We start from the raw sequence: 17,327 nt of genomic DNA, 5'->3' as shown, positions 1-17,327 counted from the left end.
CAAATTAATTTAAATATCAATAATTTCTAGTCTCCAAAATAATATATAATTTAATTAATATAGTAACTAATTATTTTTAATTTCTGAAATTAGTTTCTATTTAGTATTCTTATAGTATATTATTTAGTATGAGTGTAGTTTGATCTATCATAATTTTTTGTATTTATTTTTTCTTGTGTAATATTTTTTATAATGATATATAATAGTTGAACTCTGAAAGGTTAAAGACATGATATCCAAGAACTTTCAAATGAAGTAAAATTACTTAATATCAAAAACAAATAATACTTCTTTAAAAATGTCATTTAACATGACTTCACAAATACACATAGAAATATCACTTTCAAATATCACTTTCAATTGAAAGTGATGTGATAGTAGGAATATTTTGTTGTAGAGAATGAAATATTTGTGTGTATAACAGTATAAAAACATGAAATATATTTATTATCTTAAAGGTGTAAATAACATATGTATGATCCTTTCTTTATTTGGTGGACTGTAGAATGAATGGAAAAAGTTCTATAAGAAGAAATGGAGTTATATATGGGCATGGGATACCATGCATGCATGCATCAATCAAATCAAGCACACTGTGCAAACACTGCTCTGCATGTAGTTTGCTGTGAATCCAATGGTACAGATAATTGAATGATTGATGCACCAACGACGTGACGGATCCTTTGTAGAACACAAAGACACATGCGCACACATACACTTCTATTTGGCAGTTAACAGTAGGGATGAATCACAACAAAACAATCAATGAAGTTTCCATGGATCCTGCTCGAATCATTACACCTCACATGCATCACTAGTAACTATTCAATGCTCACATTTGAGTTCTGTTCAGAAACCTTGACCTAAGTGTGAAGTATAGAGTGTGATCATGGACATTTTTTTGTTATATATAATCTTCTATCCTTTCAAATAGTATCACTAATTCAGTAGTATTTGAAATATTGTGTGTTTTGAAACTTGAAAAAGAGATAATATCGTTCATTTAAAATTCTATTTAAGATGTTCATTTAAAATTCTATTTAAGATATTGTGTGTTTTGAAACTTGAAATAAGATAATATTGTTAGGGTTAATCATTATATTTAAGATATTGTTCAATGTAGAACTCGAAATGAGATATTATTACTATGGTCAATCATAATATTTGAAGTATTGTCTGTTTTGAAACTCAAGATGAGATAGTATTACTAGAGTCAATCATCGTACTTAAGATATTGTTTGTTTCGAAACTCAAAATGAGATATCATTGTTAAAATCAATCATCGTATTTGAGATATTATTCGCTTTGAAACTCGAAATAAATAGTATCGTTATGGTTTGGAGATCACACATTGACTAGAGATGAAGACAATTCATTGTATAGAGATGAAGACAATTCATTGTATATAAGTGGGTGCAAACCTCACCTCTTGAGCCGGTTTTATGAGTTGAGTTAGACTTATAGTCCACTTCGTAATATGGTATCAGAGCTATTTTCGAATATATCCTAACGATTGTTTGTTGTCTTATCAGGTCACCCGCTATCGGGCCGTTATCATTGAAACGTGATGATTGACTATAATAATACTGGATCACCAGATTTTAGGTTGGAACATATATATATATATATGTATGAATGCTTGATCTGAATCTTGGAACATTGGAGCCCTCTACTGGTACGAGTCCACATGCATTGATGAAGAAAGGAAGGGGGCCCTGAGAGAGGGAAGGGCAAAGAAATGAGGAAGAAAGTTACTTTTACACGCTACACAAATAAATGAAGCAAAACAACACAGACACATTTGCATGCATATATGGCTATTGAATGATTCATGCATATATACGACTATTGCATCCAAAGTGTAGAACCATGTACTACAAAATGCTCAGAAGGCTACAAAAAAACCGAATCCTCCAACTGCATTTTCTCCCTCTCATATGTCTTCTGCCTTTATCTCTCTCAATTTTCAATTCATAGGGTTTTTCAATTTTCCAGTTCAGCTAATAACCCTTTGTGTTATCCAAACTTGGACTACCATGGAAAAGAACACCAGAAACGTTTCTGAAGGAGGGTGTTTATCAGATAAATATAATCACAGAGTAGAAGCAAGTGATCAAGTGAGAATGATACATGGTGAAAATGAAAAGAAGAATGATAATTAGCTTCATATTTATTTACTACCAAGAATCATACTAGGATCTTCTCATGATGTAGTATGAACTTGAAGGGCTCTGCGACTGATCTGTGTTTCTCAGTTTCCATAGCAAAACAAGAAAACAAAAACTTGATCAAAGAATAGAGATAACGAAGGTGAAAGAAGAAACAAGAGTAAGAAGACAGAATTTTACCCCTGAAGCTCATAATGAAGCTTGGTGATTGACCAATACACAAAAGGAAAAATTTTATATACATGCATGCAACTCATCAGTTAAACTCAGTTTAGTTTAAGAGTTTAAGGTTTAGAATTTAGAGTTTAGGATTATATCTACAAACTAATGCAATGTCCATAGCACGAAAAATTTAGGGTTTAAAATTTAGGATTATATCTATAAACTAATGCAATGTCGATAGCACGAAAAATTAACAGTGAGGTTAAATGAAAAATGATATGACAGTTTTCAACATAATCTTGTTGGTACTTCCAACATAATCTTTGTTGGTGCAATTTTGTTTAATGTTGTTCAATTTTGTCTTTAATGTTGTTTGTGTTCAAGATATAATGACATATTTTGTATATAAGTAAATACAAATTTTATTTTATTATTTTACGAGTTAAAATAATATATTATATAATATTTGTGAATTAAAATAAATATATTGTATAATATATAAGTGTATATAAAATTGATGTTAATTTTATTTTATAATTTATTTTTAAAAAAATGAATTAGATTTAAAATTTATTTTTAAGAGTTGTGGCTTGATAGTTAGTTCTTAACTTGGTAACATGGTTAATGATACTTAATGTTTGAGTTGATCTCCATTGTAAGCAATTTATTACTTTCTTGAACCTAATAAATTTGTTTTACTGAAATAGAAAAAAATATAAATAGATTTTATTATTTGAGTAGTTTTTCTTCCTTTTTTATATTACTATTTTACTATTATTATTATTATTATTATTATCCCAAGTAGTTTAGCAGTATTTGTTTTTTTTACTATATATACTTGATCTTTAATATATAAATAAACACTGAGGAGTTCAAAATGAATTAAGAAATTATCTAAACTTATAATTCTAAAACGATAAAGAAATAGAGAAATTTGTGAAGGAGGATTGATAAGAAACTTTGTATAACTCAATAAGAAAGCAGTGACCTTATAACTGAGAAAGAACAATTTGTTTCCCTTTTTCAGAATTTTATAGCTTTTTCAGAAGATATTTGTAGTGTCTCCTAATAAATCCCTGATAAGATCTGGTTCGAAACACGTATTTTTAATAGATTTTTAAAATTAAACAATCAAAATAAAATTATTAGATAGAAATATTAATCATCCAAGAATTGTTTTAATTATATAAAACTATTATTTTCACCTAAATTTATGAAATTGGGATATTTTAAAAATCATTATTTTTTTAAAACATATAATTTAGGCAACTTATTTGAATTATTTTCTTAAAAGATTAAATTGATTCATATTATTTGAATTATACTTTAAAATTAATTTTTTATTTAAGTTTGAATTTGAAGAAGTTATTAATGATAATTAATTTTATTTTAAATATAAGAAAAACATCTTTAATATAAAAAATATTATAAAGTGGGTGCAAACCTCACCTCATGAGTCGATTTTATGAGGTTGAGTTAGGTTTAAAGTCCACTTTATAATATGGTATCAGAGTCATTTCGAACCTATCCTAATGAGTGTTTGTTGGATTTATCAGGTCACCCGCTATCAAGCTGTTATCGAACCACCCATAATGTTATCACACGCACGAGTTGTCACTCTCGACATGAAGGGGTGTGTTGGAGATCCAACATCGACTAGATATTAAGACATTTTTATTGTATATAAGTAGGTGCAAACCTCACCGATTTTATGAGGTTGAATTAACCTTAAAGTTTATTTAGTAATAATACTTAATCCGATAATCAGATAATTGACATAATTTTTTAAACTTATTTTTGTTCTGTTAGAGTGTTACATGTCAATGTGGATAAAAAAAATCATTGTAGAAAGAATAATAAATAAATGATGCAAAGATTTTAGCAAGAAGAAGAAATAAAATAGAAAAATGAAAAAGAAAAGAACTGAATTGAGATCTGATTAAAAGGAGTTTCTCAGCAATACAATCTTTTGCTTCTTTTTGTAGTAAAAATGAAACAGTGAATAATAAAAAAATTGGCGCCCAAAACACACTGAAACCGTAGAAAGTTATCGTACATGGCCCATGACAATGATCATTCCTGGCACCCATTCCAAAGTTATCAACATTTCTTTTTCTTAATTCACTATTTTTATATTCTAATTTCTTAATTAACTCTTTTAAATTTCTTCACTTTATATTTTAATTTATTTACTTTTAATTTTTTTTCTTGCATCTAAATATTTTAATTTTTCACTCTCTTATTGGTTCTTTACCTTTTTCTTCACTTTTTCTTATCCAAACAAAGTCTAATTTATTACTTCATTAGATCATTAGAGGATACTACAACACTTATTATTTCATAACTCAATTTATATAAAAGATTGTGACACTTCAAAATTTTAATATTATAAAATTTGTAAGATTTTTTTTATATATATTATTTAATTATTTTATTTTATATTTTATTTGAATCGCTAAACATATTGAGTTATTATGAGACGTAAGATGAAGTTTATGAATATGTGAGAAATTGAGAATTACGTAGTTTTAAATCTTAATTTACTTAATTAAATTTAGGACATAAAAATCACACACTACAATGTTTAAATTATCTAATTAATACAATTAAAAAATTTCATATATATATATATATTTATATATATGTATATATATGTATATAATTAATTAATTAAGACAAATTTCGTATATATTTAATTTACACAGTTGAAAGTTGTTTAATATTCTAATTATAAAGAAAATTATCTTTGTTCTCGGTCTGCTGAGTCTTTTTCTGTTGTGTTGACTTTACTTTTGTCATTACAAGAGTGAAATGTGAGGGAGAAGTTTATAAGGTTATGATGATTTTGAATGGACATCTTTGTGGTCTGATTTGTGTACAATTGACTATTTCACAATAAGAAAATCATGAAATAAAAATCAATTTCAGAAACAAAAAATAATTAGTTGTTATAGTACTAAATTAGAGACTATTTTAGAAACTAAAAAGAAAATTGGTTTCTAAATTAGTTTCTATTATATAAAATAATTTCTAAATTGGTATATAACTAGCTATCGAGGTTTAAACTACCAATTATTTACAATCTAAATTTGGTAACAAAAACATTTGTGGTTTATTAGATACCAATTTAAAAATCATTTAATAATAATAGAAATTAATTTAAAAATCAAAAATATTTTTAGTTTCTAAAATGGTCTCTAATTTAGTAAGTATAACAACTAATTTTTTTTATTTTATTTTATGATTTTCTTGTAGTGTTTAGAGATAGATTGAAGTATCCAAGTATCTTGAAAGGCTAATCATACAATGCAATGTTAGAATAACAAAAATATTGAATTAAGCTTTAACTTTGATCTTAAAAAATGATTAATATTTCCTCCCACTTGGATTTTGAACAAATTAAGCAATGGTATCATTATTATTAAATTAGCACTATTTAAAATAATGAAACTTGAAAGTGTGGGATATTTATAATGTGTGTTCCTAAAGTTCAGGGGCAATGGATGAAAAGTAGAAACCTAGATCTCAGGATTAGCTTGTGTGAACATAATTCTGTCCAAAAATGATTTTGTGGCATAATTAATTATCATGCTTTTTCCAAAAGTCAGACAAACAAGATCAAACCTTAATTAAGTTCTTGATTTTGTCTGCTAGCTGATTTGGTAGCATAATCAAATGCTATTATCAATTCATTCATCACAAAATCACTGCTCTTTTCTTTCTGTTTTTGTCGTACACATTTAATATTCACAAAACCCATCACCCTTTATTAATTATCATTAACAAATTTGAATTAAATTTAGAAGACTTATTTAAGATAATTGATATTTAAGATAATTAGTTCCTACAATACTCACAACAAGCAAATCATCAAATAAAAATCAATTTTTAAAGACCAAAATAATTAGTTACAATAGTAGCTAGATTAGAGACCATCTTATAAACTTAAAAACAAAATTGGTTTCTAAATTAGTTTTGACAAGAAAATCATTAAATAGAAACCAATTTTTAGAGACCAAAATAATTAGTTGCAATAGTAACTAGATTAAAGACCATCTTATAAACTAAAAACAAAATTGGTTTCTAAATTAGTTTATATTATTGTTAAATAGTTTCTAAATTGGTATTTAATTAACAACCAATATTTTAACTACCAATTATTTAGTTCCTAAATTTTGTCTCTAAAACCTTGGTTGCTAATTAGATACCAATTTAGAAACTATTTAACAATAATAGAAACTATTTTATAAACCAATTTTTTTTTTAGTTTTTAAAATGATGTATAATTTAGTTACTATTGCAACTAATTATTTTTTGTATCTAAAAATTAGTTTCTATTTCATGATTTTCTTGTAGTGGCTTCTACAAATTACTGAATTAAATTTAAGAACCATTTTTCTTATCACTTGAAAAAGAAGCTGATAAAAAAAAATCACTTGAAAAAGAAACTGTCATTTTTTTATGTTTTTTAAAAACCTAATTAGGTATCTTTATAACATTTTTATTTTCAATCATTCTCTTGTTAACAACACTCAAATATGACATTACAATAAAATCATGAAATAAAAATCAATTTTATTGACAAAAATAATTAATTGTTATAGTAACTAAATTAGATTAGAGACCATTTTTAAAACTAAAAAAAAATTGGTTTCTAAATTAGTTTCTATTATTGTTAAATGGTTTCTAAATTGATATCTAATTAGCAACCAAAGTTTTTGCTACCAAATTTAGAATCTAAATAATTGGTAGTTAAAACTCTAGTAGCTAATTATATACCAATAAAGAAACTATTTAACAATAATATAAACTAATTTAGAAACCAAATTTTTTTTGTCTCTAAAATAGTCTCTAATTTAATCATTATAGCAACTAATTATTTTTGTCTTAAAAAAATGTTTCTATTTCATGATTTTCTTGTAGTATGAGATGTTGTGTAGATAATTTAATCTCAATTTTATTTTGACAAAGAATGTGTTGGTCAGAATGTTTTAGTTTATATATGTTCTTTTATTTATTGTTTGAAGCTTTGTTTTGTCATTAATAAAAAAAAAGTATACACGGTATAATAGCATCAATTTTGAATAAAATGGTTAGAAAATTCCCATAAAATAGTTGTGCATGATTAACATAATTTATATCATTTATATAAGTGGAGAGAAAACTAAAATTTTGAATTAAGATATACATTCAAATTCTAATTCTCATCAATATTATAACTTACAATATTACATGCTTCCTAAAATGTTCACTAACATCCTAAACCAATAATAAACTCTTTCACAATCTAACCATAGTTTAATTTCTTCCATGCATATATGTCCATATCGAATAATCTCCCCAAAATACTCACAAACATCGAAATCAGATTAAACCCCAAAAATATGAATACTCAACAACCATTAAAGATGGTGAATATTAAAAAAAAATATTCAAGACTTTGATGAATAAAATATATAATAAATAATGAAATAGGAGATAGAATGTCATTTTTCACCTTTTCTTTTCAAAAAAATAAAAAAATAAATGTAAGTAGTTGTTTAGGTTAGTTAACATTATGAAAACAAAAAAGATGAAAGAAACAAAAAGACTTTTCTTATTTTCTTTGTAAGTAATATAATTGATTATTATTTTTTTATCAGTAATAAAAAAATATTAAATGAGAGTATTAGAATGAACAAATGAAAGTATCAATGAATAAATAAGAGTATTAGAATGAATAAATGAGAGTGAACCAATTTAATTTAATTATTTATTACTGATAATGATAAAAAAAAGAGAATATTAAAATTACTTCAATCCATTATAAAAAATTTTAATATATACTATAAATAAGAGAATTTTAGTCTTCTAATCCTCCAAATCTTAAACCAATAACAATTTTTCCATAATCTAATCATAGTTTGATTTCTTCCATCAAGATTTGCATCTATTCTAATAGTCCTTAATAGTCTTCCAAAACACCCATAATTGTAAAAAAAAAATCTTTTTACTATGTTGTTAATGGGAAGTATCTTTTTAATGCATATTGTAATATGATTGAGTATGGTGATAATGATTAGATGTTTGTGTGTTTTACTATTACAACAATAATAAATGAAGAAGAGAATATTAAAATAGTATTTTGGTTCTGTTCTGGTATATGTGTGTTATCTTTTAGCAGAGGAAAGATGAATAATATATATGGTATATTAGCATGTTGAAAGGTGAAGCAAAGGATGAATTTGGAGAGGTTGTAGGAAGGGAAGCACATGGAATATATAATGGTTTGAGGCAGAAAATTGTCCCTTTTCCAAAATTATAGTAAACAATTGTCCTTTAGTAGTTAGGACCACAGAACAGTAACAGAAACAGGAATGAGAAGCAAAGTGATGGGAAGAAGGAACCAAAGTGAACAGTTTCAGTTTTGGCTGTTTCGGTTGGGGGGAAGGAAGGGGAGAGAATGAATGACTGACTTAGTAAAAAAGTTGAAAAAGAAAAAGACACAAAACTGAACCACTCTAAGCCACCCCATTGCTCGAGATAACTTTGAACTGTTGCTTTCATCACTGCAAAAAGACAGTGCTAACAGATGAACCAAAAAGGCCTCTCTCTCACTCACTCTCTCACACCATTTTTCCTCTTCTCTTAACCACGTATGCATGCAATGCTTGCTCATTCATTTCCTTTCCCTCACTTCCAAAAGTAGGAGCATCTCAATCTCACTGACCTCATCATCTTCATCCACCACCATATATAGTACCACCACATCATTTTTCACATCTCACATCTCTCTCTCTATATATGTATATACCATATATCATTATATATCACATCATGTTATTATTCTTTATATAATAATAATAATAGTGGCACTAGTACACATTAATATATACTACTATATAGCATCATTATCAGCTAGCTGTAGCTCTTCAATATCTGGCATATCAAAGGTTCACTTCTCCTGCTCAAAAATAGATATGGAATCTGAGAGGCCTAACACTACTATTGAGACCTACAAAGAACTACAACAGCAAGAAGATGATGACGAAGAAGAAGAAAAAAACAATGAGATCCTCAAGAGAAGAATCTCCAGCCACCCTCTCTATGGACTGCTGGTTGAAGCTCACTTGGACTGTTTGAAGGTTCCTTCTTCTTTTACTGTTTCCAACCCCAGCTTACATTAATTTCTGTAGAAATGTATTCAATTCTACCTCAGCTTTGCTTTTCATGCTTGATTTCTCAGAAAACTAATTATATATCAGTTATAAGATGTTTTTTTTATCAATAATAAACAATATATACAAATGAACCACTTCATTCAGATTATCCAACCCATTTATAGAGAATCAGCTAGAAGATGTGATTTCAAATAATATGTTTTTCTCAATGTGAATCAGTGTTAAAGAAGGACTTGTTTTCTCTTGCCCTTTCAAAAGAATCTTTCATCTTATTCACCTTGTTGAATCTTGAATCACTGTAAAAGACCAGGGATTATGTATCTTACAGATTGAATTCTTTTCTTCCAGTATAATATAGTGAAGGGAGAAGATTCGTATTTATGCAGGCTGAAGTTCAACTACAGTTTGCCCCAACTGGTTAATTTTTATAAACTTTATGTTAAAAGTGCGATTATATGAATAAATTTAAAGGTCCAATAAAAAAATCAAATTCAAACAAATAGATTTAAACATTTATTGGTGATAACATTGTAGATTATGTGTAAAGTTGTTGGTTATGCACGTCTTTGTTGTGTGTGTGTCTTGGTGGGTGAAGTTAATTAGTTCATATAGAAAACCAAAAGCTTGTTCACATCATTTGAAATGAATAATAATAACCTTTCTTGAAAGTGAAGTTTTGCTTATGAAGCTCTTTGATATCAACCACTTATATATAGTTTGATAAAGTGTAGACTAATTATAACTTGTTGGTGCACCTTGTGTACAAAAGATATCAGAAAACCAAGGGTTGTTTGTTCTTTTAATTTAAGCATGAACCTTTAGTACTTGTGTTTCAGGTTGGTGACATTTCCAACTTGGAGAGAGAGCTGAAGATAGATGAGATGCAAGCAGCAGAGAAGCAAAACTTGGGCATGTTCAGCCAATCTGAGCTTGATCTCTTCATGGTAAGATTAATACAGACACACTCTCCCACTTCCTTACCTGTGTGTGTGGCTTTTGGTTTACACAAACATCAATCTATGTATGTGTGAATGCTTTTATGGGATATGATGGTTCAAGTACCGTACGAAAAGCCAGTCAAATAGATATAACCTAACACATCATATGGGAAATGAATTTTCTTCACTTTGATGGACACTTCATGGTTGCCTAAAGCATGTGCTTCCTGCTTGAAAGAGACTACTCTCAGAAATGCGCATAGTTTTTTGTTCCAATTCCATGACTGTGACACTTTTCCTATCTGTCTCTGTGTTTGTGCTAGTGTTCAGATGGTGTCTTTTCACATTTACTTTAGGCCGCAAAGCTCATTAGAGGATGCTTATTACTCACCATATAATTCTCATAAACCACCTCTTATTTTTCTCTTCAAAACTTGTCATCATAAACATTTTCCTCTTTCAATTCTCCCATGTATTACTCACTTGCCCATATATGTGTTTAAGTATATGTTTTAGGCTTAGATTTTGTGTGTATCTTTAAAAATGGATATAAGATTAAAACTAGTAACTTTTAGAATGGTATAGATTATATATAGATGCAAAGATTAATGATTAAACTTGATTTTTGAAGGTGTTAGGTCTAATGCTAAAACATTAAACAGAAAAAGGGTAGGTGAAACTAGCAGTATCTCAGAAAATTAGTTGGTAACTTTGGTGTTAATGATCCAACTTATCATGAATGAGAGTGCAATTGTATCATTAAATAATAGTCAGAAAAGTGCTGTCATCATCTCTGGGACATGAGTTTGTCAAAATACTTTTTGACACAAGTAGTATCACTTTGGTATACTCCTTTGAATGGACTGCACCATGCACCATCATCTCTTTGAATTGCTCATTTTTAGGAGGCCTATTAGACCCACCACCTGCACCTACATACTTCTGGAAACTTTTATCATTGTTCAAACAATTTAGATCCAATATACATCTAGGTAACCATTGTTGATTACCAATTCTGAGTTCTTCATATCTATATTACAAATAACTGGTTGATCTTATTCTTTTTGCTGATAAAAAACTGATAAAAAAAACTGGTTTATAAGGTTTACTATGAGTTATTAATTTCAAGTCTACTAAACTTTCATGATATGAGTTCTTTTGAAATAATAAGATTTTTTTTTAATATATATTTATATATATATATAGAGAGAGAGAGAGAGAGTTCTTTAACTTTTTAACTTTTGTTTAACCTGACATTATATCAGTATATTTTCTCCTCTAAGGATTAAAGTAAAAGAAAGTCTGTTAAATATTGAGACAAATATGCAGCTTTTTTGAACTAGAATAAAAGTGTTGTCTTCTGTAGGGACTAAATATTTGACAATATTATTACTATTATTATATCATTGGCAAACAACAGAAATAATGTGTAAAAAATATGGGAAAGCAAATTAAATATAGGTATCTTAATTGAAGAACTAAAACAAATAAACACATGTGTTCATCATTTTTTTTTCTAGTTTCTTTTATTGAATTCCTTGATAAATCATACTTAACAAACATAGCATGAGTGTAGGGATGAAATCTTTAACTTACAATCTGTAAATGTGATTACAGTAAAAGTATAGTGCTTGTTTCTTTTGGAAAACAAAGTGAAACAATTAACTGAGGAAAGTATTCAATTTCTAAATATGCTTTTTTAATTGCTTTCTTTTTTCTTTGCTGATTTTAATTTTTGAAGACAAACATGCAGTAAATTATATGCACTTGTTGGATAAGATGCAAAAAAAATTAGGTTTATGTTATATATATATGGTAGAAGTAAATGTTTAAGTATGTGATATATGTATATTTAATTGAAATGAAACAATAATATATAAAATAAATTATACTGTTATTCAATCACAAGTTGAAATGTTTTTTTTTTATATATTTATGAACTTTTATAATTATCTTAAAAAATTATATTTATGATTATTTCTATTAATTAGTTGTCAATAAAGAAAACTTCACACTGATAATATATAAAAATTCAACTCTTGATGCAGTGAGGAATCGTGACCGTAGTTATAAAAATAAGAGTCATCTTCATATATATTCTACATAAATTATTCTATAACCATCTTTAATTTTCTAGAGCAGTGATACAAATATACACAAAAAATTGTATTTCTATTTAAGAATGATAAAATTAATCAGTTTACATTTTAATGATAAAAAAATATTTTTCACCAATTTTAAAATTAGAATTGATTCAAAACAATTAGTATGAAGAGTGAGGTGAACAAAGTTTATAAATTATATTAATTTATTATATAATGTCGATACATAATTATCATTTTATGTGTCTTTCATTAATTTTCACTAGCTAGCTAGTTTCCTCTTCTTTCCCACCCCAAAACAACCATTAGTGTTCGTGGCAATTATATATCATAATATTATAGTATGCTATGAAAATTTAATTCCTCACAATGTATTTTTTATCTGCAAATTATTATATACATAGTATTCCAAAGTTTCTAAAGATACAATTCTTATATTAATAGTTAGTAGGTAGACTTGTTTTAATAACATAAAATTGTCAATACAAATATTTAACCAAAGTTAACTGAAGTTTAAAAAAACAAAACAATGTTATTTAACTTTTAAGTGAAGTTTAGAGTTTTGAGGTTAATTTTTCTTCTAACTAGATTTGGAGAAAAAAGATGTCAAAATATATTGTCACATTGGTTAATGGAATCTAGAAGTAAAATATACTGTGTATATCTTTGAACTAAACTTAGAAAATTAAATTTAAAAAAGTCACTCATTCTACTTATTTTTAGTTAATTAGAGTTTTAAAGTAAATTTTGTTTATGTCATCGTTTTAGAAGTAAATATTATTGATACAATGAATAAAATTACTCCAAGTTGGTTTGAATGTTACAAATGAAATCCAAACACCAAACCCAATACTATAATAGAAATGAGATAGGTAATTAATTAGATTTTTTTTTTATGTATTCAATGAGTATGAAATAAAATTTTATATAAAGGTTGAAACATTTCTTAATCAGTTTATTTTATTTTATCAGCAATGAATAAATTAAATTAAAGGGTTACTTCAGGGATAACTCAACTCATATACATACATAATCACAAGGTTACAACCTTGTGATATAGAACAAAATCAAATATCAAAAGTTCTGAAACTTTAGATGCCAAAACCTACAACTAATTGATCCCAAACTGGTGTAGAAAAGTGTAAATTTTGCATCAACTCTAAAATAGTTCATATTTATTGATTTTGTATTACTGATAAAAAAAATGCAGGAAGCATATTGCATGGCACTTGGGAAGCTTAAAGAAGCAATGGTGGAACCACAGCAGAAGTCGATGGCTTTCATAAACAACATGCATTCACAACTTAGGGAGATCACTAAGCCAACCTTGCCTGCACCACCTTCTGACACTGCATCTTCTAGTGAGTGCAAATTCAGAAGAAATTAGCCACAATTTAGTTTTTCACTCTATTATTTCCCAGTTATAGCTAGGTTATTAATTAAGCCTTCAATTATTATCAAATTCTCATATTCCTGGTTAATTAAACTGTACCTCACATATATATAAATTAACTGTCATTAACTCTCATCACTATATATTATTATGTATAAATATTATTGCTGCTAATTAGAATCAAGTGTAGGTTTATTTCTTTTTAGATTTTCCATAAAAATAAGTATATGAATTTTGTTTAGAGATATTATATATGGTTCATCATCTATATCAGATTTTTGTGGAAAAAAAAAATTCTAACATTTGAGATCATAACATTAATATACGCGATCATAAGGGTTGTGTTAGTGAGTATCTAAACAAAATTATTGAGGAATTAAACAATAATTATTCATTGTTGGAAATTACGATGAATATATATTGCTAATATTTTTATCAAATTTTTTTATTTTAGTTTATTAATTAGTAATTAGGGCTATAAAAAAGAACTAATTTACTGATTACATGATGCTTATTTCTTGAGAAATAATCACATCTTTTAAAAAAAAAACTTTTTCTACAAGAATAAAATATTATTTCTTCAAAATATTGACTTATAAGGTTTTATATATTAAATATTAAGTAATATTCTTATATTGAGAAATATCTAAATATTGTACACATTAAACCTACTTTTGATTTATTTTTAATTTTTTATAAAAGTTTTCATGTTAATAAACCTACTTTTTATTCATCCTAGTTATATATTATTAAATTATTATTTTTAATTGGTGTGAAACCTTCAATAAATGCCAAGAATTGTACACATCTAACATCTTTTTTATTCATGTCAATGATATTATTCTTTCATTTGATTTTTTCTATTTTTCTTCTTTCAATTCTTTATCCTCTCTGCAATTACCTTCGTACTATAATTAGATGTCTTATTTGTAACCTACGAGTGTTGTTTTGTTGCAACAAGCTTTGGACATGTTGTGTTGATGTTTTTCACCACCTCCTAATATTAAATAATGCATCTTTCTCACTTTTGTTGGAATCGTTGTTGTTCATCAAAACTTGATCCTTAAATCTTCTTTTACATTTCTTTGGCTTCTACTTCCAAAATTAACTCCACCCACTCCCACATACCAAAATCTCACTATGTAAAACTATAAAACAAAGGTCTTCTCCTTACCCTAGTTTATCATTATTTCAGAAATACCACTTTAAGCACATTGAAAGCTAGTTTACATGTCTACAATAGTAAGAACAAACACCACTAACCCTTTTCATTTCATACATCAATATTATTGGGTAATTCAACTTTCTGTGATCTATTTTCTTCAGCCATTCATAACCTACAAATTCAACCTTTCCCTCAAAACACTGAACACTCTTAGATTCCTTACTTTGATTTTATTAAAAAGTGAATTTTAAGTTTAACTCAACCTCGTAAAATCAACGGATAAGATAAAGTTTGCACCCACTTATAAAGTGAATCGATAATGGGTGACCTGATAAGTCCAACAAACTCTCGTTAAGATAGACTCAAAATTACTCTCATATTAACAAATAGACTTTAAGCTTAACTCAACCTCATAAAACTGACTTATAAGGCAAAATTTGCATCTACTTATAAACTACGAAATATCATAATCTTTAATCGATGTAAAATCTCAATAGATTTCTTCTTTTCTTGCCTTCCATTTCTAACTTTTCTACACATTTATTTCATTATATTCTCAAGATTTATAGACACGTGATTAGGCTTAAGCATCAATCAAATTATGAAAATCGTTGTTTTGGTAAAAAAATATATGTAAAAGGATCATGTAGGAGGTTATGAACAATATCATTGAATGATGAGAATGTGGTAAAGTGTAGAATAATAATTTAGGTAGAGTAGGCAAAATGCAAAGTTGTTTCATGCATGAAGAAAATTGAGATAGAGGTTTCTAGTTTCTGCTTATATCTCTCCCCTCTGTTTTTTCATTCAGATCTTCTCAAAATTTTACATACAAATCAATGCACACACTTTAGAAGGATTGAAAAGATAACTTTTGGAACAATAATGTTTAACCTCACACACATAAAGGGAATGCTAGAAAACATTGACTAAAATACTGAGAATAAAATTATTTTATATCTCATGTGTTAATCATTGAAATTGAAATTTTACCTACTCAAGATAAATTAATTTTAAGATAATATATCTTTTTAATAAAGGTGATGTATTGTGAAAATGATGATACTAAGAAGTAAAGATGAGAATAAAATTGATCTTGTAGACTTAAACAACAAAACACAAACATAACATATCTGTTTTCCAATGAACTTAATATATTTAATGTTCTAATGATTATTTCTGTCTCACTAAAAATAATCAAATGAAAGAATTTTGAACCTGGTCACAAATTATTTTAATTTTTAACAATACTCTTCCAACATGTCATTCTTACCTTCTTTCTTTTGGTTTGCCAAGTGAAAAAACAACAAAAGGAGAAAACAAAACACTCTTTTTGGTCCTAAGAAGAAAAAATATATATTTTTCTTTCTATACCCATCATTTCTTCTTTCACCCCCATAATATAAGAAACGATCAACGTGGCCTTTCGTAATAACACCACATACTCAATTTAAAACTACATTTTAAAATATGTAATTTGATATATTTCTGAAAATTACATATTCTAAAATTATCCAAAATTATATTCTGATTTATATTATTTAACACAATTCAGAATATATTTTAGACATATTATGAAAAAAAAAAATATTAATTTTTTTTAATATTATTTGAGTGAGAGAAGGAAATATAAAAGGTAAAGAAAGTAATAGTCCAAAACACATAATTTTCCCATATTAATCACCTAACACAACCAAAATGCTCTTCTTTGCCTTTTCCTTTTTACACCACATAAATTTTCAAGACACCTCATTCATTGCGAAATGAGCTTTTATGGACAAGAAAATAGACATTTTTTTTTCAATTGAATCAATCCTTTATTTAAAGGGATCATTAATAGTTTATTAGTGGAATTGGTGAATAGGGGTAATATTATTTAATGCTTTAAGTAATAAATTATCAAAATCATAAAACTTTAGTGAAGTCAAACTTCCATTTAATATTAAAGAATTATATTATATCCCTAGCAAAAAAAAAGATTTAAATTAATAATAATAGCTATATAAATAGTAAAATATCAAATTAAATCTATTATAAACAAATCATCTAAAGGTCTAAGAATACATGCTTAATATTATAAACAATTGAAACAAAATACTTGAACCAGGTCTAAGAATACATGCTTAACTGAACTGTTTGAGTCTCAAAATTTGAAACCAAAAGCTGAAGCTAAGAATTTTGTTCTCATTATTTATATAAATTATATTTCTGAAGAATTTAGCAAAATTATATTTTTTTT

The 17,327-nt window shown here is 26.8% G+C and overlaps 1 protein-coding gene across 1 annotated transcript; it reads left to right on the top strand.

The window, feature by feature from the left end:
- Nucleotides 1–9,020: 9,020 nt before the first annotated feature.
- On the top strand, nucleotides 9,021–14,058 carry LOC137836532 (homeobox protein knotted-1-like 1). The gene is made up of 3 exons (XM_068645202.1): nucleotides 9,021–9,454; nucleotides 10,327–10,434; nucleotides 13,741–14,058. Exons 1-3 carry the CDS (start codon nucleotides 9,290–9,292, stop codon nucleotides 13,915–13,917), a joined length of 450 nt encoding a protein of 149 aa, XP_068501303.1. The 5' UTR covers nucleotides 9,021–9,289; the 3' UTR covers nucleotides 13,918–14,058.
- Nucleotides 14,059–17,327: the final 3,269 nt, after the last annotated feature.

Source organism: Phaseolus vulgaris, chromosome 4, assembly GCF_000499845.2.
Source record: "Phaseolus vulgaris cultivar G19833 chromosome 4, P. vulgaris v2.0, whole genome shotgun sequence".
Lineage (NCBI taxonomy): Eukaryota > Viridiplantae > Streptophyta > Magnoliopsida > Fabales > Fabaceae > Phaseolus > Phaseolus vulgaris.
This window is presented reverse-complemented; position numbering and strand designations above follow the sequence as displayed.

Coding starts and splice junctions, on each gene's coding strand:
- LOC137836532 (XM_068645202.1), top strand. CDS start 9,290: ATGGAATCTGAGAGGCCTAACACTACTATTGAGACCTACAAAGAACTA. Junction 9,455..10,326: donor CTCACTTGGACTGTTTGAAG/GTTCCTTCTTCT, acceptor CTTGTGTTTCAG/GTTGGTGACATTTCCAACTT. Junction 10,435..13,740: donor CTGAGCTTGATCTCTTCATG/GTAAGATTAATA, acceptor AAAAAAATGCAG/GAAGCATATTGCATGGCACT.